Source organism: Alligator mississippiensis, chromosome 4 (genome assembly GCF_030867095.1).
Source record: "Alligator mississippiensis isolate rAllMis1 chromosome 4, rAllMis1, whole genome shotgun sequence".
Lineage (NCBI taxonomy): Eukaryota > Metazoa > Chordata > Crocodylia > Alligatoridae > Alligator > Alligator mississippiensis.
Window position 1 is genome coordinate 212949831 of NC_081827.1, and position 24077 is coordinate 212973907.

General features: G+C 37.1%; 1 protein-coding gene across 3 annotated transcripts in view; it reads right to left on the reverse strand.

The window, feature by feature from the left end:
• Nucleotides 1-2563: 2563 nt before the first annotated feature.
• Nucleotides 2564-24077, reverse strand: part of GAD1 (glutamate decarboxylase 1) — a 41958-nt gene continuing 20444 nt past the window's right edge. For all 3 annotated transcript variants that reach the window (XM_006265294.3, XM_019480196.2, XM_059727294.1), the window contains 11 exons: nucleotides 22905-23017; nucleotides 21458-21573; nucleotides 21275-21354; nucleotides 21019-21073; nucleotides 19449-19565; nucleotides 19086-19150; nucleotides 16993-17071; nucleotides 15194-15343; nucleotides 10320-10427; nucleotides 9348-9437; nucleotides 2564-7311 (listed from right to left, as the gene is read on the reverse strand). In XM_006265294.3, coding sequence (XP_006265356.1) covers nucleotides 7138-7311; nucleotides 9348-9437; nucleotides 10320-10427; nucleotides 15194-15343; nucleotides 16993-17071; nucleotides 19086-19150; nucleotides 19449-19565; nucleotides 21019-21073; nucleotides 21275-21354; nucleotides 21458-21573; nucleotides 22905-23017 — 1147 coding nt within the window. In that variant the 3' untranslated portion in view covers nucleotides 2564-7137. The remainder of the gene's footprint in view (nucleotides 7312-9347; nucleotides 9438-10319; nucleotides 10428-15193; nucleotides 15344-16992; nucleotides 17072-19085; nucleotides 19151-19448; nucleotides 19566-21018; nucleotides 21074-21274; nucleotides 21355-21457; nucleotides 21574-22904; nucleotides 23018-24077) is intronic.

Below are 24077 nucleotides of genomic sequence, written 5' to 3' on the forward strand. Positions count from 1 at the left end.
TGTTTCCTGTTGAAAATCTCCTCATTTTATCTCCAAAAGCTTATTTGCTTCCTTTGTTCTTCAGTAAAGTGCTGTTTCTTGTGCCAAATACTTCTTGGTTCAAGTAGCATCACCCCAAACGTAGAAATTGCAATATCAGATCACATCCTGTCCAGGGCAGGGGGTCAGACTCGATGGCCTACTGAGGTCCCTTCTAACCCTAACGTCTATGAACCTATAACATGAACAGGACAAATTCAAGCCTGGTGTAAACAGGAGTAATTACATGAACTGCTGTGGAGATGTATCTGGTTACAAATTGTCTGAATGTGGGCCTCATTTTTCTTTTTTTAGGTCAAGCAGTCATTGCATCAGCTGAACACTCAAACATTCTAAAATGTAACACAGTAATCTTTATTTATATTATTTCAGTAGAGTATATTGTACTTTTTACATATTGCATTTACAAACTACCTGTATAACCCTTATCTGTATTATGGATTGTTTCAGTCTTAGTTTGCTTTATAAAGTTCTGTAAATCAGAATTAGAACAGCATCTACAATACCTCGTCATATAAATAGTTGGCCTGAAAACTTATAAAAATTAATTTAGTTTGTCATACTATTGAAAACAATTAACACATACAGAAAATACACAAGGCAGTTATTTTTACAGTGTTTTTGTATAGTCTAGGAAAAATATTTTTATTTCTATGTTAAAATTCAAGAACACCATTATTTTTAGTGGTATATATGACTAAAAATAATTAGATTCCTATAATGGTATAAGAGGTTGTCATAGAATTTAATACCTAAACCAGTAGTAAATTGACCTTTTGAACTATCTTGGTCAACTGATACATGAGCAGTAGGTAAGAAATTTCATTACAAATAGTCACACATTTATATGTGGACGTGGCAAAGCTTGAGAGAGTCCAGAGAAGAACACCCCCCCCCCCCCCCCCCCCCCCGGTATGATCAGAGACTTGCATGGCAAGTCATGTGAGGAAAGGCTGAGGGACCTAGGACTCTTTAGCCTAAAAAAGGGAAGGCTGAAAGGGGACTTGGTAGCAGCTTACCACTACATCAGAGGCTCAGCAAACAGTTGTTCACCAGGGCACCCTTGGGGAAAACCAGGAGTAATGGCCACAAACTCCTCGAAGACTGTTTCAGGCTTAACACTAGGAAAAACTTCTTCATAGTTAGGGTGTCCAGACTGTGGGATAGGCTCCCTCCAGAGGTGGTGCAATCACCTACTCTGGAAATCTTCTAGAGGAGACTGGACGGTCACCTTGCTGGGGTCACCTGACCCCAGTTGTCTTTCCTTCCTAGTGCAGGGGGCCTGGACCCAGTGATCCAGCCCTTACAATCTATAAATATAATTCTCCTATAGGAGAATTCTTGTCTTTTTGTATGTAACATGATTCATTCAAGTCCAATGTAAACTATTTTCCATCAAAGTAAATTATAAGCGTGCAAATCCTTTGTGTTATTTTTGCTAAGCAGGGATTTTATTTGTTTTATACCCATGTACAAAACTTAAGTGATATTAAATAACAATTAGTCTTTTGCTCTACTGCTGCATGCTCATTCAAAGTCAAGTTGTGATTAATACCAAGTCTTATATGACAGCAGATAAAATATATTGACTTTGTGTGACCTGATTGTATTACAGTGCATCCTGTTACAAATTGCAGAGGAACCTCTCAATATTTTCTCTTGCTCAGAATTAGGTTTGATCATGCAACATAATGAGCACATTTGCCCTGATCCAAGAAGTACATAAGCAGTGTTAATTACTTGAGTATTTCAATCAGAAAACTCAGGTACTTAACCTTAAATAAACCTTAAGCTCTTTGCTGGATCAGGGCTTGGGCACTTGGAACCTTATACAGAGCAGAGAGCAGGAAGCTTTTACTTTTGTATTTGACCCTGCATGGGGTCCACCCTGTCACGTATGCACAATTAGGTGGCAGATTAGGGCCCAGAGATAATACATAGTGCTGCCCACCAACTCTTAGTAATTTTATCTTGTATTTTTTCCACAAACAAAACTTCCCTTGCAGCCAAGAGGAGTTTTGATTAGTTAAAAAATAATTCTGATCCTGTGAAGAATTATACATAGGTTTAATTGTTAGTGAGTTGTCTCAGTAAAGTCAACAGGTCTACATGGCGTGCAGTTAAACGTGTGTAAATCTTTGGAGGATTGAGGCCATGTAGATCCTACTTCAAGAACATTGGTTTTATAAATACAGCCATATATTAAATACTAATTTAAATGTAAATACCTGGCTATGTGCTCTACCCTTTTGGGAATTTGGTTTGAATAAATTAATCTGGTACTTCAGCAATAGCAAATGAAATAAACTTAAATTTCAATCTTGCTATTTTTATATTGGGTGAAATTTGAGATTCTTCCTCAGCTAGTGTTTATGAAAACTCCCATTTTTTAATCCTGAATTTAATGACACGGGGCCCTGGGTTTTGATGCCATATTTTAACTGTTTGGCATCTTCTAAAAGTTTTATTTGTCATGCTCTTGAGGAAAAGCACAGAATTCACAAATGTTATAAGACAAATTAAACAGTTTTAAGATAAACTTTTATTGAAAAATTAAAACTGCATTGCATATCATCTTTAGAATTTCAACATTTCTTTTAACCACAAAACACAGAGATTCTGTTTAAAAAATCTCTTATTTGTCACCATTCAAAAAACAGATTGTGCCCTGAATAAATTATATATATTTTTAAATTCTGGGCTACTCTCAAGGCCCCTGTTTCTGTCTGCCATCAATCTAACCATGTTCTTCAAAACAGAGTTTCTCTCTACTGAAATGAGAACTTTTCCTGCTTAAAATCTACAGCAGCTTTTCCCAATGGTCATCTTTTCCCAAATCTATTACATCAACTAATAAACACTGCGGCAACAACTTTCTGTTAGCATATGCCCTCTGCATTGGTCATTTATTTCAAGTTCATCCATCTTAACACTGCAGTGATTGTCAATAAGATTTTAAAGAAGAAATCAGAACTTTAGAGTACTGTTACATATGGGAAACTGAGTTACTCGCCTGTAATTCTCTGAATTAGCCATATCTTCTGTAGAGTCATACTTTCTGATCTCCCATACGCAATAGCATGTGGCTTTAAGAACAGGAAAGCTCCAGGAAGGACTTTGGTAAACTGTAGAATATAACTCAGATTAGGATTGCCTACTAAAATGAAATGGAGATGATCTGTTGTATTGATGACCATGGCCAGATCTAGAAAAAGCTCTGTTAAATCATCTCTCCAGGTTGGGGGTAAATATGGACACTGTGCCCATAGAAACTGACAGCCATAAGTAGTCTAAAGGCTGATAATAGCCTTAAAAGGATACACAAGGAACTATCTGTGAGCATCATCTACTGCAAAATTAAGATACAGAACTATCAGAAAGTCAGAGACCATATATAATGGTCTATATCTAGAGATAAAATTACCACTCTTGGTTGTGAGTAGAATGTCAGTGGGAAATTTCACAGTTCTATAATACAGACCAGGATTCTGTTCTGGATTCAAACTATCATTGATAGTACTAGGATCCCTGGTGTTTCTGACCTGCTAAGACACTTTGCCAAGTAGAGAAGCAGCATTTTCTAGCAAAGTACAGTTTATACAATACTCAGAGCTAGGTTTTGTTCCCAGCTACATCATAAGAGCATTCAGCACTTGATGTATAGTTTTGGGCAGAAACTCTGTCTCCTTCTCTTATAGTTTCCCTATTTGTTAAATAAGATAATGATACTTACTCACCTCATATGTTTCTAAAGTTTATAGAGTTCTTCAAATATAAAGGTGAAGATTATTTTTACTATTATTATATGATGGTGCAAATCTAGACAAAAAGGCCATGAAGTTAAAATTACAGGTTTAGAGCATAAAGTATGAAGATTACATCTTATATATCTAGATGTAAGGATATGCAGAAGGCCAGAATCTCTAGACTAGGAACTGGTCAAAGGAACTACAAGTGACTCTGCTGATGTTTTGTGTGGAAGACATAGAATCACCATCCAAGGCTGTGTCAGTAGTCAGGCATCTTGGCTCTGATCATCGTAGTTCATACTATTTTTGAGGATTAGAATAGATCCTGCAGTCTTCTGCAGTAGGTTTTTGAATAAAGTATTTCACTTTATTCAAAAAGTACTCAAAACTAACATCTTGTGCTTCAAGATGTGTTCAAATTCCACGTATTCTGGATTTAATGAGGAAGTGTATATCTGTAAAGAAGATATTTAAGAACAAAGAAGTTGACATCATACATATCCAATGCCAGAGGTGACTAATCTGTAATCTGTAATATTAGAAATCAGACCTTTTTTAAGGGTGCTAGTATTAAAGGCAGGAAAGTGCTAGGAATATTAATTCTGAAAGGCTGAAGTCCAAGACTGAAGACACATGGTGAACTATAATCTCCTGAACAACTGTATGGAGTAAAAATATGGTTTTAAGAAGGGAAGAACTAATGGAAAGACCAGTGTATTAGTGGGATTACTAAGAGGTCGCAAAGGCTTTGAAAATGGGTAACATGCTTTGTCATCCTCTGCATGTTATTGACAGAAGAAAAAAGAAGAGGACAATGGAATTGCAAGAAGCCTTGAACTTGTCTGCCCTGAGGAATAACAGCATGAAAATATTGATTTCTAGAAATAGCTTTACAGGAGGGTAAAGTTGGACAGAGGTGTGCCATGTCTCTAGGAAAAACAGGGAGAAACAGTGCTTGAAAAGTAATTCCTTCCATCCAAAAGTTATTCATGTAAATTTTGAAAGTTCCCTAGTAATAGAAAGAAGCACTTGTGCTTCAGAATTAGAATCTCTGTCTGTGGAAAGTTGTTTGGGCCTACACATATTCAAATCTTCAAACAGATTTCTTAGTCTTTCCTATATCCATGATGTCAAAATTTCACAGGGTTTCTTGGCTACATAAGAAAGCACAGACATGACGTTTTGAAAGTCCAACAGTTAATTGACTTTAAAGATCTAGGATGAAATTTTGTGCTGTGGCACTAAGTGGCAGAAGGTAGAATGTAGCTTTAAGTGATCCTTGTGCCTCCCAATCCTGGACTACTCTGGGGGCTGGAGAAACCCTCAGCATAATTTATGGCAGCCCTGGGGAGCTGCGTGAGTAACAACAGCCTCCCGGATCTGCTGCATGGACCATACTTCTGCCTTGTGATTTAGTGCTGACAGATCCCTCCATTCACTGGCCTGGCTCTTAACATGCCTGCTTAGCTAGGACTTCTGATGAGATCCTCTGAAGACAAACTTACCAAAGTCTGCTGCAGTGCCTGCTGGAGGGAATCCTTTCCTGCCCATTAACGGCCCATGTGATGCCTCTGCAGCTCTTTGACCTGCTACGAAGAGGGCCAAAGTAGGGGTGAGGCTCTCATACCAGTATTGGTAATAATAATAATAAGTTTGATGGTCCTTTCAGCAGATTATTGCTATAGTCTTACATAAAAATATGATTCTTTGCAATCCTGCCACAGAATATTTCTAATGCAATTAAATTTTATTGCATATTTGAAAGAAAAGCAGCTAATTGAAGATGTGCACACATAGCAGCATATTTGAAAATATTTTGAATCAGTAGGTTTCAATTATCACTACAATAGTCAATCTGTAGAGTAAGGACTATGGAACCTTTAATCAGTTCTGCTCCTGTACTTGTCTGCTAGTATGAAATCATGTACTTTGTAATCCTGATAACCTACTGAATAAAACTGAACAGGCTGCAGATAACTCTGGAACCTATATTGAAATGTCTGATTATTTTCAACTCTTTTGACAAGCTAGTTTAATGTGTAGTTTAGTTCCGTGGTGAGTTTCTGTTTTCCTTTCCTGTAAACTCCAAAGTACATAGTGACTTCTATACATTGATAATGAGCCTAGTTAACGCTCTCATGGAATTGCTATGGACTGTTGGGAATCTTGTCACAGAATAGAGTTTAAAGGTTCTCAGGGATTGATCCTTAACTACACTGAAAATACAGGGGCCTTGATTAGCAACCAATAATGACCAGTAACTACAAAAGCATTCAGAACACTGGACATACAGCCAGACATTACAATTAATAAATTAAAGGGATTTCATCGTACTAGAGTCTATATACAATGTTAGAGTTCCTTATAGTTAGTAAATTATCTGTGAGTTATTATTTTAAGGTCACTATTATATAAATGAAAGTGTCAACTAATATTTCTTATCTTTTCTTTGGCTCACAAATACACTAAAATACCATAAACATTATTTAGAACTTCAATAATATATAAATAGGATACATTACAAATGGAAGAAAATACAAGACAACTCTTTAGCATGGTAAATCTCTGCATATAAATAAGCAAATATTTCATATACCTACAATTGAACAGTTATCTTGCTGTAAAACTATTACATTTAATTCCTTTTACACAAAGTCATTTAACAATAATGTATACAATCTACACAAATTAATCTCTAAAAATACAGCAATAATATACTTGTTACAATGACTCTGCTACAATTATCCCCTGATATGACACTAAAGGGGAGGTATAACTATTTTACTGGATGGTGCTTTCAGGTTTTGTTATTTTGTATGCAAGAAGAGCACCAACAATAGAGATTAATGCTATTAAACATTTTCCTTAGTTCCTAAGAATCTATATTTTTAAAAATGTTTCCTTACATCTGTTTTCATCTGGCAGATGGTTCTGTAGCACATTATCCACATCATTAATTGTTGAAGGAAAAGTTAATTCTCTTAAAGTGGAAAACATGCTGTGGCTTAGTTCTAAGTTATAAGCACGTGTGTGTGTATATATATATATTTAAACTGTACATATATTGTGCAGAGTTCTTAATTTTAGTACTTACGAATTTTCTGTTGACTATAATAAACGGACTAAAATAAGGATCAATAGTATACTTCAAGATAATATATTTCCCCTCTGTAAAATGACTTACCAACACACATTTTTCAGTAACCTATAGATTTTTTGTTTTAGAGCATCTTAGGAGAATGGAACATTTAGAAAGGGAACTTCCTTAAAACATGTTCTGCAGAACTGGATAAAAATAGCCAGTGCTGGAAAACAGTATGTTAGAGAAATAAATCGTTTGTCAAGTGTACTACAGATCCTGCCCCAATCTTTCTATTTCCTCAATGAGGAAGTCAATGTCGGACTTAGTTGCTGCCGGGTTTGAGACAACCATTCGGAAGAAGTTGACTTTATCTCCCTGAGGCTGATATCCAACCATTGTTGTACCTGACTCCATCATCAGTGCTTTGATTTTCGGTGCCACCTTTATAATTAAAACAAAATGGGAAAGAAATTTATAGTGTTTTCCTTCCCTATTAGTCATTAGATTTCTTAAATTAGAAAAGAAAGCAAATACATCAGAGCTAGATTTTTCTAAAAAATGTCGACAGAAAGACAGAAAAAGGTTTAAAAAGAAAGCGTTTGTCTATCTGTACGTGCATATATGTATGTTTTTAGGAACTGATATTTATAGTACCCTGACAATTTAAACACTGTAATTTAAACCATTTTCCTTGTTCAAGCTCCTAATAACATTTTAGAATATTAAGTATGGAATAATTCTACTAATCTAATTTACACGTCACAATGTATGGTTTGATAAATTATTGCAGGTATTACAAGTTGGATAATGAAAATTTAGTCAGTTTCACTCTTGTTTACAGTCTAATTTTCAAGAGCCTGATGCTGCAATGTTTGGATGAGAAGTACTAAAAGTAAACAGTTAACTGCTGGAGGTGGTTGAAATTCTCTTTCTGTTGAGAATCTGGAAAAACACAAGCATTATATTATCTATGTAGGAATTTTCTGTGAAAAATTTAGATTTTCTGATATAAAATTAAATCTCCCAAAATTGAAATTAAGGAAAGCAGATACAATTTATGAAACTTTTCTTTTGTCAAAAAGGTGATTTTCTATCAAAAAGGCTATTATGACAAATCTGCAACCAGTCTTACTGGATAAAGAAAAAAATGTATCTGCATAAATTATGGAAAAGTTTTCATTATAACATGCAATTAGAAAGAACAAAGTTCCATCAGTCCCCAAGTAACTGCCAATCAACAGCAGAGAACCTGTCTTTTCTATCCTCATTAGGAACCTAATTAACCACATGGAACTTGTTTTTCATCCAGACCTCACCCTTTTTTAATTAGAGTCATATTTCTGGCTTCTTTTCTGCTACTTTATCTTGGGTATCTCATAATGCCCCATCACCAGCTCACACTTACTTCAGTCAAGTGAAACATTTTGTCTTTCTTCCTAGATTTTCTATGCAACTCTTTTTTTATATAACTGTTGGTGATTCCATTATCCAACATGTCCTCTAGGTTCACACAGTAACTTTACTACTTCTCTGTCCTTTTTCCCCTCATGAAATCCTGCTCTTCTTCTACTGTATCTCCAAACCTGCCTGCATTTATTCATTAACACTATACAAGTCCTTGCTCAGGGCTTGATTATATCATCCTGAGTACTATCATCTCTTCCTCTTTGCCACTTGGATTCTTACCTCACCCTGTCTATCTGTCCAAAATGCTGCCACTAAAATAACATACTTTACTTCCTGGTCTTACCCATTCAAGACTTCTATAGATCTTCCTGCTGGCTTCTCCATAATGGAGTTTCCAAACTTCAGACACTTCCCTTGGACCCTCTCCAACACCATTTCTGCCATCTCCTTTCAGGTCATAACAAACCATTCCTACTCCTACATGCATCACTGGGTGTCCTCTGAAGTCCCAAATGTCTGGAACAACTTCTTTGACCTAGCTCCCAGCATGTTTCCAGGTCCACCACTCAGCCATTCCTTCTCCCAAAGGGCCTTCAAAGTCTGGTCATTATCACAGCAAGCATTAACTAATTAGATAATGTGAAAGCATAAACACAGACCAGCACAATAAAAAAAAATAAAAATCCAAGAATGCATAGGTTTCCAACTACACCTCTCTATCTTACTGCTTTTCACTGCCTCTCATCCCCCTTCTTTTGTTGATATATCTATTCAGATTATAGGTAGGGACCTTTTCTTTATATGCAACTAAAAATTATGTTCCTAGAGCTAATATGAATACATTTAATAAAGAATAATTGGTATATACCACCTCTGGAAAGAAATATAACTTCAGACCTGATATGAACAGGGAAGGAAGTAGAACAAAACTCAAGATCGATAACATCGGTCATAATGTGTAACTTTGGAGACCTGGGTCCAGAATCAGGTACATTGATGAGAATAGAGACAGATACAGTATTGTAGATAACTTAAGAAATAAAACACTGTTTTATATGCAAGTCTCATACCCTGTGTAGCTTTTCTCTTCTCTCTTCACAATCTGGCATGCCCCTGAGACTTGGTGGAATGTACCAGAAACATACATTTGTGTGTTCAGGCTGCAAAAAGATTAGTGAGATATATATGTGAATAAACAATACATTACAAGTGAATTACAACATAGATAATTCACATTAATACCTGAAAGGCCAATAAATCATTACTGAACATTTTTGTTATACAAATCAAGTCCAACATGTTATTAAGGTGCTTACTTCTATATATTAAAACAATAAATGATATATAATATTGGTACTTCACTCTATTTGTAGCTGCCATCTTGAATTCACTGCATTGTTCTTTTTAAAAAGTCTAGTGCACTAAAGACCAATAAATATTTTGTTTAACTGTTATGCAGTTGTAAGACAATTTTCCTTTCAAAATTTCAGTGCCTAGTCCCTAGTAGTAGTCTGACATTTTGCAGAAGTATTTCTGTCTTTTGGTAACTGTAAACTACTTTGCCGATTCTTAGCAAGTGAAGAGCAAAGTCTGTACATTGTTCTATCAACCAATAGTTCATGGCTTGTGTGGTGGCACCTGCCACAGATGAGATAGTGGAGATAGCAGTCTTTATGCCCCATGAATGACAGCATCTGGAATATCAGCCTGTCTTAAGGCAGTCACCATGCCCTGTTTTGAGAAGCCAAATCAATCCTGCAAATTAGTCTTACAGTTGTATCTTTGTTGATATATACCACCTGATGTGAACAGTAGCTTTTGAGAAGAGAAGCAAGCTGACAGGAGAGACAAAATCTTGCATTCGTGACAAATTCACACAAAGCACAGTATGTTGTAGGCCAAAAATTTGTTCAGATGTTATTCTTTGGGAATAAAAACAGTTTTGTATGGATAGCTCGAGAAGCTTAGAAAAATTCAACTCTGCTCAAACTTCTTCTATGGAATGCAGATTAAATGAAAAAAATGCATTTAAAATGACTTACCTCTCCATCAAAAACCATCTCAAATTCTTCCCTGTTTTTAATTTTAGTATAGAGGTACTCTGACAATTCCAGACATTTGTTGATCTGATTTTCAAATCCTACTGTACCCTATTTAAAAAAAAATCTATTAGTTTTGTAGTAATTTTCCTTCTTTTCTATCATGTAGCCATCTCTAGTAAGCAGGTATAAATATAAAACAAAATAATTATTGGACCATTCTTTGAAAAGTTAAAAGAAAAGTTAAATGATGACTACAGAAATAAATATAACTTCCAGTTCAATGTATTGTGTAAATAGTGAAACTGACATGATTAAATGTGGGCTATCAAAGAATAACTGTTTTGTTTGTACCCTATTTTTAAACTTAATTTATAAAGATTTAAAAACATCCTTAAACACTTTATTTCTAGAAAGGGATTGATTTTAACTTAGTTCCTCTCCTTTTCCCCCTTAGAAATATCAGGAATTCAGAGAAACAGAGAAGAGAGAAACGGAAGAGCTGGCTTCCCTGTTTCTCTCAGAGGACCAGGATGCTGGAATAGGAATTCAATTGAAGTGGGTAAGGTGGGAATAATCTTTCCTTATCCCCAGCTGTTTTTCAGGTGTTTGTACAGTGGATTCTTCTTACTGGAATCATTTTGGGAAATGGTGATTTGATTCTATTAACCATTTTTTTAATACAGATACTGACTCCTCCCCCACAGCCTCCTGGACCTGCTCATTCCTCTTGCTCCCCCCCTCCCCCCAATGCCTCCAGGCCCTGCTGGAGGGGGCCCCCAGCTGCTAGGGCTGCGGGGCCGGGGACCCTGATCTGTAGCCCTCTTCCCCTACCAGGAGGTGGCAGCTTCTGCAGCAGAGTGGAGCCTGGCTTCCTACCTGGGGCTGCCCACTGTGGGCATGGACTCGGGCGCGGGGGTGGGGCCAGCTCCCTGGTGCGGTGTGCACTCCGGGAGGGGCAGGGCGGACCTGCAACGCCCAGATCTGTGCGTGGGGTGGGGGTGGGGGCAAGTGTGGGCAGTAAGGGCAGCGGTATGGGGTTGTGCCCTTCAAAGCTACCATGCACGCAGGGAGCATGTCACCAGGGAACCCGGCCCCCATCCCTCTGGACGAGCTGCCCATGGCCCCATCCTGCTCCCCACTGGTTTCCCAGCCCTGCCCAACTTCCTCCCTCCCTATGGGGGTTCAGTTACCCTCCATCCTCTTACTTAGCTGCGAGAGTTGCTCTCCAGGCTGCCTGGGGCCATGTGCATGTACAGCACATGCACATGGCACCCCCTGCCTGACCGCCTTCCTTGCGCTCTGCCCCAGCCCCCTGCAGGCTTGAACTCTGCCAGCCTGCAGAAGTGCTCCTCACAAAACTGCAAAATCCCCAGGCTTCTCCAGTAAAATGATTCCAACAACTGAAAATTATTATTCTAATATGAGTGGTTTTCACATGTAATATATACAAGTAGTTTTGGTTTTCCCATGTTGATTCAAACAAGCAGCTGATTCTATTAACCAGTGATTCTATAAAGTGGAATCCACTGTATTAATAAAAAGGGAGCTTAAAAAAACCTGGCTAAAAATCTCTTCCCCTTTTAGCTGCTTAGCTTTTCATCTGATCTTCTGTATTGCATGTTACTTCTCAAGTCCTCCAGCAGAAGGAGGTGAGTTGAGAGCTCATCTGTTTATTGTATAAAAATAACAAAAGGAAAGCTGAAAAAAAAGTTTTTAAAAGATTGAGAACATTTTTGTATAGCAATGAAGAGGTAAAAAAACGCATGTGCATGTTTCCCCCTAGAAGGTCACTATTACGGCTTGGGTAAGCCCTTCATACAGCCCTTGTCAGGCATCTGTGGCACAAGTTTTCTACAGTGAGAATACATTTCCCCTGAAGGTAAATTTACAAGATAATTGAAGGGTGTTGGCTATATCTAGGTAAAATATCACATTAAGCACACTATCTGCTGGTACTTTGGAGACAAGGCCTACACTTTGGGTCTACACTTTTGGCAGCTATTAATCCTGGAAGTAAAAGCAACATAACTTCTAATGTTTAATTTTACCCCAAAAAGAAAAAGAAAAAAAACAAAAGCCTGACCAAAAGCAATTGTTTCAGTATATCATCCCATTTACTAGATGCTATCATAAATAGCATCCAAAACTCCAGAGCTAAATGCTTTGAGAAAATCTGGTTCTCTAAAAAGGTCAGATCAAAATAGAAACTCCCCAGTTTTTGGAGAAGTTTTAAATCCCAAACCAGCAGTTGAACTTTATAACTTGGGTCTACAATTTATTTTTAATAAATATTATAAATGCCTTATTCATTTGCAAACCATAAACATAGTCTTTTCACATTATTATGACCATGAAGTCTTTTTATCATGTGCTTGTACACTACTGTGTACAAAGGGGTTCTGGTCCATTACTGGGGCTCTAAAACTAACAGAATACCATTCATAATTCAAAATTATATCAAACAATGACCTTCCTTCTTTTCTCCTTGCTAGTACCAATGACTGCAGTCAGATTCTCTACACACTACACTGCTGATGTATTTTATTTTGGATAGGAAGAAATCACGCTTCACATGCTCTTTATTCATGCTTAAGTTTGGGGTGTTACACTACTCTCAACCACAGATGTATCTTGTTAGTGAGACTGGCCTGTCAAGTGAATACAACAATGTGGGTAGACTTAACATGCTACTTTTGTCAAGGAGAGGGGCTGAAAACATGTGCTAGGGTAGGTGTCGGCAACATTTTGGGGCAGAGTGCCAAAAACACCCGCAACTTTGACTTGTAAGATGTTGGTGTGCCAGGGCAGATAGTGGGGGAGTCACAACAAGTGGCCCAATTTTTGTTCTGGCAGCACAGCCCTGACCCCTTCCCTGCTGTCCACCCCAAGGCACGACTGCCAAGCAAAATGCCTTTGCGTGCCACACTCTGGCACCCATGCCGGGGGTTGCCTTAAGAAGGCCTACTGATCTCTGGGTGACTTAGGGTTGTCAGGGTTCTGTAGTCAGCAAATGGGGGGTTTATTATTATAATATTAAAATATTATTAACATATATTATTATTGACAATATTAAAAACATATTGCTGAGTTATGGATCATAGCCCAGTTTTAATGGATCATAGGTGGATTTGTGTCATTGGATTGCAGCCCGAAAAGGGTGCGTTTTGGAGAAAGAAATGGATACTAATCGGAATGCATTCAGAAGTGCCACTGAATCTACAGTGCGCACCAAATAATGGATAAAATGAACACAAGTCCCTATGAAAAATAACATTATGTATGTCAATAATTCTTTATCTTATATATGCCTGAATGTTAAATATTTTACACTGTTGTGTTTCTCGTCACAGCATTTTTAAAGACAAGCTTGTAACTCATGGGACATTTCGAAAACTAGGCTGTGTACAAACAGTTCTTCTTCCATGTTTCTGTTTTTTGCTTCCCATATTTTTTCATATCCAAGACATTTACATGTGAATAAATCTTTTGTTCATCAGTAGTTATGTTTCTCCAACTGCTCAATCATCCTCTGAAGGCAAAATACTCTTTTTATGTGTTTATTCTTTCTATGGCAATACTTATCATTTCACAAAGCACTTGAGTGTGGCTATCTCATTCAGATAAAGGCCCCATTTCAATAAATGTTGCCTGAATGAGAGCTGAAAGAGGGGCCACAGCACATTGAAATTTCAGGCTGATAAATAGAAAGGAACAAATTATAAAGTATCAACAGAAAAAAAAATTGTACTCTTACTTACCTGGGTACACAGGTGCTTAACACCAGGCACCTGAGTAACCCCACTAATTTCAATGGATTGCCTGGGTAATGAAAATTAAGCATGAGCCTCAGTGTTTGCTTTGCCAGAGCCCCCCACACCAGTTCTGCAGAGCTTAGTTAGACAAAAGCTCCTCCCAAAAATAAAAGTAAAATTTGTTTTCAGGGGCCATGTCTACTCTGTAAACTTGCCATGCCCCAAAGCAGTGCACTCAAACACACTGTGCTGCTGCAGGTGGGCTGTCTCCTCTACTGTAGGCAGCATAGCATTGTCCATGTAGTGCTTACATGGCCTAAGTAGCCTGGAGGAGTGACATAGACAAGAACTGGTAGGTAGACTGATGTTGTAGCCATGACGTCCAAGAGTTATTTGAGAAGTAAAGATTTCTTTCTTTATTGGACCAACTGCATAGCTAGGAGAGTCAGACAAGCTTTCAAATGCAAGACATAAGAAGAACATTGTGCATTTAAAACATTGTCTAATTCTATCCTAAGTATACAATTGGTTCAATAAAAGATACCAGCCAAAGAAATCCTTGCCTCACATAGCCAATATCTCTAACTCCATGATAATTAGCCTTCCCACATACCACGTAGATGCAGCAACATTGCTTCTGGTTTTGGAGGAAGCCTGCCAGGAGCCTAGCAGGGTGTTCAAGGGCACTATTGCTGGATATGGCAAGGTTACCATGAAGCCTAGGTTGTCCATGGAGTCAAAATATATGGGACAGAACTGCAGAGGACCTCCACAATCGTGAAATGCAGTTCTCTGTATCACAAGCAAGTGAACACAGAATCCTATTAATTGATTTATCAAACTTTATCTTAAAACAAATTATGTTTTTGACCTCCCACGCTAGTACTGGAAAGCTGAAAGTCACCCCTCTCATTGATAGGACCTTCGTCTAATTTCCAGCCAGTCTATACCCCAAATCATCCACTGCTTAAATAATTCTTATTCATTCCTGCTAGTCACCACCAACTAGCAGTACCTATAGAGAGCAATCTTACAACAATTATTTAGAAAATGATTTTTAAACTCTGACATGACATATGCTAAATGCATTTTTAACATTTTAATTTGACCTTTATTATTTACCTTTGCCTTCCACATCAACCAGAATTTGAAAATGTCCACATGACGACCACATTGTATTGCCTTATCTCCAGTGTCATAGGATATATCATACTGCTTGTCTTGCTGAAACAGATATCCTGCACACATCTGATTGCAACCTTGAAGTATACCCTATTATAAAAATCATATATTTTTACTAAGTGTGAAATATGTATAATGCGCATATAAACACATTTATTAATCATACACATACTTCTCAAATACCTGCAGACAGAAAAAATGTATTACAAGGGAAAATTTTTCAACTTTTGACTGGTTTTGAGGAACACAAGTCATGGATACAATTTTGTGTCCTCAACTCAGTCATTTGGATGCCTTAATCCCTGGTTAGTCAAGTGGAGAGATAGTATCCATGTCACACTAAGAAAAACAAAGGTTTTATCAGTACTTAAAAAAATCAGAAGTAACAGCCCCAAATCAGTCTGAATTCTTAACCTGCTGTTCAAACATCCCATTTTATTCCACAGGCTGATAGAATATAAAGTCTATTCTTAAAACATAAGACTTTTGGAGGTTAAATTGTAGGCTAAAATGAGTTCACACAATCTTACAGTTTGGGATAAACATATAATGATGAAGAAAGTGTCAAAGAGAAAGTAGCTTAAAATGTAAAGGAGGGCTTTGACTGCATTCATGGGCCAACTCTACTGTTGCTCAATGTTATTTATAAATGTAGGCATAACTGGGACTAGATGAGACATGTAACACCAGCAATAAAAATAAAAAGAACAGAAAAAAAATATTTTTGGCTGCCCATTTCACTACTATTAACTTACCTACGAATAGTATATTTTCTTTCCTGGCTATGATGTACATAGAAATAATGAAGAAACAACATTCCCTTACTTGAGTTACCTTGGCAACACCTTGCAATAACTGGGGTGATGCTCTTTAAGCAAGCATACTGCTAATAATAACTAATGTTTCCTATAATGAGACCCCAAAATGCTTTACAAAGCAAGCTAAACATCATTAACCTCATTTTATGGATGGGGAAACTGAGGCATAGAAAGATCCACTGAGTCACCCAAGGAGGCCAGTGGCAGCACCAGGAATAAAACACAGGTCTCCTAAGTCCCAGTTAGGGCTCTATTCACCTGGCATCACTGACTCTTCAGCTAATTGCTGCCAAGAACAAATGACAAGACAGTGAGGTCAGAAAGGATTTAAAAAAAATGCTCCTGCTTATAGATGATATGACTTTGAATGACCAAACAAAAACACTTAGAAAATATGGTTCTAATTCTGCTCCCCTTGATGATCATGGCAACACTTCCAAGATGATGAGGTCCTAAAACTGCATCTGAAATCATAAGTAAAAAATGAAAGTAACATGGCCATTTTCCAACAGGATTTTAAACTGTTAAGCCACATGTGTGATGGAAAATATTTACTGTTTATTTACTGAGTTGTACATTTCTGAAATTACCAACCTGCAAGGTGCACATACAGTGTATGACAAACATATAGGGACAGCTGTCTAGCTGATGTACATCAGTATGCTGGCTCCACTGATGCCCCTTGGACAATTCCAAGTTTCATCAGCTGAGGATCTGCTCCATAATATTTACTACCTTAATCAAAAGCAGCAAAAGCAAAAGGTATTTCCTTCTTCCCCCAAATAAACAAAATATAAATCCACACAATTTTTCTCTTTTGAAAAAGGCAACCAAAAGAAGTGGACCTTGTACTGTGCCCATAGAAGTTTGGGGTGTGTTTTGCTGTTAAATTGCAAGATTATCAAACAATATAAACCAGACCTTTTCCCGAATAAGAATGGCAGAGCATTGCAACAAGACTCCCATCATCTTGTGTGGATTCCATGTGACTGAGTTGACTCTGCAAAAGAAGTACACGCTCAGAGAAGATCTGGAAAACAGATTTGCCTTTAGCAAATTTAATCTGGAGCAGCTGCTTCTGAGTTCTGCTCTCAGAATTAAAATGTATGGAGTTACACCTGTGTCTAGCCAGTGTTAGTGAACATGGACTGAATCAGGGCTTTAGAGTTGTCTGGGAATTAAGCAAGTGTCAGAGGGCTGCTCAAACACACAGGAAGTTTGTGGCCTCTATATGGAAAACAGACTTATGGATTACATTTTCCAAAAGTTCAACAACAGATTAAATAAGTACATTAAGAAAATAGGATTTATTTAAAGATCTCAATTTACCACTTCAGTTACACAGTCATATTTTTAAGTTTCAAGGTGCCAAGCAAAGAGGAGATGAAGTAATTTTTGCAGGATTTGGTAGAAGAAAAAAGGGGTGGGGGGTGACTATTAGACTTTTGTGAACATGAAGATACCATTTGTTGTCATGTATATTTAGACAGTGAGGGCACATATCAGGGCAGCTCATTAAGGCTTTGTCCCCATGGCAGCAAGCCAGTCACAGCATGGAGGTATTCCTGGATATGCCACATCTCCACAGAATGTTTGCAATGGATACTAACTTTGGTTTCCCTGCCAGGGCGCAGTGCATTGCCTTGTTGATCCCTGAACCTGGCGGATTCACACTGTCTGCCCAAACACTAACTTCACTTAGCTATTTTTCTTTTTACTTGCTGTATGGTGTGTACTCCTACTGGGCAATCTGTGCCCTACAAGAAAGGGTTCAAACATGTTTTACTGTCTTATTATACTGCTCTCTGCCTTACCCTATTATGTTTACTTTGATTATCCCAGGAATTAGATATGACTGCACTGGGGATAAGGAAGCAATATCATGTTAGGCCTTTACGAGGTAATTTGGCTATGTGTTGTAGATTTTGCCTCAAACACCTTTTTGCATTCCTTGGGTATTTTGTGTATATTAATTGTGCAGATTATGTATTGTTTGGTCATTCATCACTTTCCAGATTTCTTCCAGATGGGCTGTGCTTGTTGATACAGTGGAAAACAGGTGAATCAAGAAACATTCTCACATGGGAATATACACTATCAACTATTGTAGATTAAAACCCTGCCATCACTGGGAGACACCTTTGTATCAAAGGTTACCCAACATAACAGACTGGACCATCTCTGACATGTGGACAAGCCTAGAAATGGGAAGGAAAGAGTCCTGTCCTGTGACAAGGTTTTTGAAAATAGTATTGCATGTGAACCTTGCTGAAGTTCAGCAAGGACTCCTTCCCTGTCTGTTCTAAGTTTGGTTAACTTGGTACAATGAACTGTTCAATGAAGGCTACACCCTGGTCTCAGTACAGTTTCTTCTGAACTGGGTTGTGTACTAGGGAATACTGGAGGGGCCATGGAGCCATATTGCATATTCTTGCAAACAACTAGAGTAGCCTGAAGCTTGTAATCATGGGGTACCTGTGCTCCTGTTCCAGGGAGGAAAGAGTTGGGATAGTCCTAGATCCAACATCCAGAGCTCCAAAGAAATGCAATCTGTACCTGTGGTACTCTGTTTTTGACATTCAGGGTGCAGACCCCATCTATGAGCTTTACAAATCCTTCTCCCCCTGCACAGTGGAGCGCTGTACTAGTTCTGCTGCTATCGTTGTGTTTCTCAGCCCTGGAGAGGGAGGGAAGTTTTCCCCTTGTCAACTTCTCCCACTCCCAATTCAGTCACTCCTCTTATTTGCCAAGTAATCTCCCTATCTCCTTCAAATTTCCTTTAAACTTACCTTTCATTTAGCTTTCCCTTACTGATTTCCCTTCCAGTGCTGTTTGCAACCTGCTTGCCCCTGTCTTGTTTTATATTGTTTCAGGTTAATTAACAGATTGGATAATTAACAGTGTAAGTTGTAGGTAGGAAGGGACTGCATTTTTTTCATGCATTGGTGAAGTGCCAGTGCAGTTATGAGCAACCACAAAAAAATACAGCAATACCAATAAGTCCTGTATAGTACCTTTCTATTCCATTCAGTTTATGGCGATGCTTCCTGGACATTAGGAGTCCACCTCCCCAAGCAGCCTGAAAGTGATGGAAGGACAAGAAAAGGTTCATATTTTTGAAAAGCCTAAAATATTTTAGTTTGCCATGAACTCAAACCTGCAAACCCTCTAACCACTGAACTCCTAAAAGAAGTTCCATATGTGGAGGGATTTTGTAGAATGTAATTATTATCTGTTTTCAATCCTCTTAATATCAGAACTGCAGGAAATGTAAACACAGTTTAATCTCAAATATTTAAATTCAACATAAAATAATTGGAAAAAAAAGGAATGCTTTTTAACCTGAATTAGTGTTAGCAGTGTGTTTGGTTACTTACATCCACATGGAGCCAGAGGTTATATTTTTCACATATATCTGCAATCTCCTGTATTGGATCAAAGGCTCCATATACTGTTGTGCCTGCAGTTGCATTAACATACAGTGGAACATATCCCTACAATAAAAATAAACAAATGATCATAAATGAAAGCTAATCTATTTCCAGAGAAAAGGCTTAAAAGTAATTTCAGGTGCTTCACCTGTTCCTGTATTCTAGTGTCACGTTGATGCTTTACTGACCCATTTTCCTGTTTTTAAGATGATTTCCTTTTCCTTGCTCTTTGCAAGACCCATGCAAGCAACTCTGGAAATAAATTAACTAATTGGCTATACATGGTTAAAACTGCTGGCTTTGTTATTGTTTCTCCATACTGAAGTGCTGGAAAACGTGGAAAGTAAACATGTAAAAATGAGAATATTTTTTTCCCCTAATGGTCAAATCGTGCTAAAAATACTTAGAAAAAATCATTTTGATTAAGTGTAACTCTTAAGATGATACTTGCCTTTAATTTTTTTGAAATAGAGCAACAGAACAAAAGCAGGGACTGTAAGTTATGTAAAAATAAAATAAGTGACCTGCATGAAACATAACTTAAAGTAGATGTACACACACACACATATATACATTTTTTTCAAAATAAAATGCTTGAACTGCATGAACTCTGCTTCTGCATGTCCTTTCACAGTATCTGAAGTGAACTTTGGTTCACAAAAGCTTGTGCTCTCTCTCCATATATATATATGTGTACACACACACACACACACACACACACACACACACACACACAGAGGGATATATATGTGTGTGTGTTTTTAAATATATATATATTATTTAGTTAGTGTATAAAGGTGCATATCTACCCTGATTTCTGACTGACTGCACACTAACACAGCTAACTACCTCTTTCTGAATTGCAAGAAACATAACTTAAAGTATATGTATATGCATATACACACACACATCTGTGTGCATGCCTGCACACACGTTACTAGGACAGCACAACTACACAACTGTATTATTGTTTTATGCATGCTGTAGTTTCTTTTGAACACTTGCAAAACAACTAGGCAAATCCCCTTTGTTGCATATCTGTTGTTTTTGAAAACATTAAAAAACAAAAGCAATAACAAATTCATTATTTTAAGCGTAGAATTCCTCATACGAGAAAATTAAATAAGTAGTCAAGGGCCTGATCCTGAAAGAATCAATGGGAACTGTGGAGACTTCCTAGGATGAGCCCTCAGACACATTGATTTCAACGATCTTTTTTCAAATATTCCAGAACAGAAAGTTAAAAGGAAAAAAAAATCAGAAACCATATATGTGGGTCAAGAGTTTGAAAGCTCTACATGATTAAGTCATCAATGGAAACCTAAGCAAAAAAATGTAGCTATTCCTAGATGTTGTATAAACATAGAGCTTATTAACTAAAATTGTTATTGGAGAATAATACAGGCTCTGACAGATTCTAGCATAAATATTCTGATTTAATGTTAGCTCTCAGCTACCAAAGGAAAACAATAAATTCTGACCTGAACATTAAGGCACTATGTTTTAAAATGCAAACCTTTTCCTTAGCTTCCAGAATTTTTGCTTCCAAATCAGCTGGTATTATTTTCCCTCTGTAATTATTATAGAAACAGAGACAAAGAAAATTAAAAGACTACACAACAGGATCAGCTACAGCAGAAATAATTTAACAGGAGCTTTTCAACAGGCCATTAGCAGCTTGACACACTGTACTGAACCAGTCCTTAGGCACAATAAAACAAATTTAACAGATGAACACATTTAATATATCACAAACTTAACATTCATCTTACCTTTCATTACATTTTATCAAAATCACATTGTCTGTTCCAAACCCAAGTGCAGACCCAGCTTTCTTTATTGAGTAGTGACTCTGCAGCAAAACATACACACATTTAATGGTGGAAGAATCATTTAGATAAATGTCTACAAAACCATTAGCAATGTATTAACAACAATTAGTACATTAAGCTCACATGTTCTGAAGTAAAGAGGACCAGTTTAGGAACAGCAGCCATTCCTTTTGTTTTGACTTCAGGGAAATACTTGTAACGAGCAGCCATGATGCTGTACATATTGGATATAGCCCCCCCTATAAAAATGCATAATAAAATATTTAAAATGAGAAAAAATGACCTCTATTGGAACAAAGTCATATCACAGTACCACTTCTGCGTTGTAGTGAAAACTCCAGTGAAGTATGAAAAGAATAAATGAATGGGATGCATGGTTATCTATCTGAAAGGTCTGAGGACAGATCATTTAAAAAATCATATTGAAAGTCAGAGTTTCTCATTTATCTCCTCATCTGATTGTTAATATTTCTCTAACATATTAATTAAAGGACCAGTTTTCAATATGCTGCACTTGAAAACAAGACCCATGTTTTCTTGTTAACAAGTATAGCAGGATCATACCTAATTCCCTGCGACTGGAGATGTATTACTAAGAGCCTACAAGAACTTTTCTTAAATATTTTCATTAACCACTATATTGAGCCAGATCCCCTTGTGTATTTTTCCTGCCTAGGGAAATAGGAACTTAGCAAGTTTCCATTCATGGATTTTATGCTTGACTATTCCAAAGTGAAGTGCAATTTGTTTTTCATCCTCAGAAACAAGTCCAGGGTTTTTTCCCTTTTCCCTACCCTGACAAATTCATACCAACCTGGTATTGTGCAACAGGTAAGTGCCATCAACAAGGAGGCCCTATGCCTCTGCACAACTTCCCAGTCCCCTCTGCTACTATCAGTTGTCCCTATGCTCCTTTCATGGAATAAGTTTGGAGCTCAGAAGGGGGTGATGTATCATATTGGATTAAAGTAACTATTCTCTCAGATTTCCTCAGTTTTCAAGACAGATGATACCACAGAGTGGCCTACACTTAACCCCAACTTCCCTTCACCACAGATCTAAATCTTCAGTTACCACCACACAGGTGTATCTGTGGATGCAAGGAAAAGGCAGCCCATCCTTCTTCCAGATTCTCAATCCCACATCTGCAAGGTGTGAACTGTTGGCCATTGGGACTCGCTGTTGCCTTGTACCTCTAGAAATTCGGGACTATGGTTATAAGATTTACTGAATATGGATATTTAAGTGCCTAATTATTGATTGTGGCAGCTGACTTAGACACGCAAGTTTGAAAGCTTTGGCCAAGTTTCTGAAGGGATCTTACCATTATATTCATAACTACATTTAATACAAATTCATGTTTTTAAAAAGATTAAAAATGCATCTAAATGGTTATAACTCCTTATGAGAAATCTGAGTGAAACAAATACTTTAGGTGGAACATTGTTAGTTTTAAACTCTGATGCTGGATTTTGCATTATGGTAAGTACAGGAATATACTCATTCAACTACAACTAGTATTTAAGTGTTGGCATTTCAATTAAATGGTCAAAATGTAAGAGATACCCACCAGGTGAGAATATTCCATCACCATCCTTATTTGACCATCCAATAATCTCTCTCATCTTCCGAAGTGTTATCTGCTCCATGAGGACAAAAACAGGTGCAATTTCATATGTAAACCTGCATGGATTAAAAAAATAAACTGATTACAGTTCAAATTTCAAAACATAAATAAATGCTTGATCTTTGATCCTTTGTGAAACTATTCAAGACGTAACACTTCCTTTAAATTTAGGATCTGATCTTGCAGCCCTAACTCAAGCAAGACTCCTTAGGGGGGCCAACGTTAATATAGTTCTAAGATATAGCATATTTTCTATGCATTCTTCTAACCATTAGTCATTAAAACCTGTGATTATACATTCAGATTAATTGAAAACATTTTGCTGGTCAGTACCGTGTAAGATTGGACTGTAAAATATTTGGTTCACACAGTGCAATTTCACACTTAAAGAATAGCATATTGCCAAAATCATATGAAAACTGTAGTCGTCAGATAGCTAACCACAAAGATAATTAAAAATATTGAACTAGGGCTTAAAAATCTAAATACAATTAATTCCATGAATTTATTTTGTTGATAATCCCCAAGGACAACTTATTTCTACAAGACCATGCAATCAATAGCTGTCAAGAGTAATTATAAATGATGATTTTCTAATTACCAATTACAAAAATGAGAAAGCAGTCAACTGTTATATCTACCTAATACAGGCAAGAAACTTTGGATTGGATGTCATATACAAACATTTAAATGTAAAATAATAAGTTATGTGACTAATTTTGGTGATCAAGACAGGCTTGTGGAATTACTATCATTGTAAGTAAGCTATATGAGAGTATGCTTATTTTGAACACCAAAGAAAAATGAATTCAGAATGAAGCAAAAATAAACTAAACATAAGGACTGGAATTTTCACAGGAACCTATGAGAATTAGATAACGATCCCTTTAGACTTAACTTCTCTGGTCTCCTTTGGAAAAACAGACTAACTCTTTAATTATATCCCTTATCTGTCTGGTATTAGAAAAGCGTTTATAAGGTAGAATTTAATTTTTTTCCTGTTCTTGTAATTGACAGTTTTGAAAGGTCAAAAAAGTATCTTTATGGTACTTTTAACCATCATCAGAATTGTTATAAGCAAGCATTTATAACTGTGTTCTTGAATTTGGGTCCTGA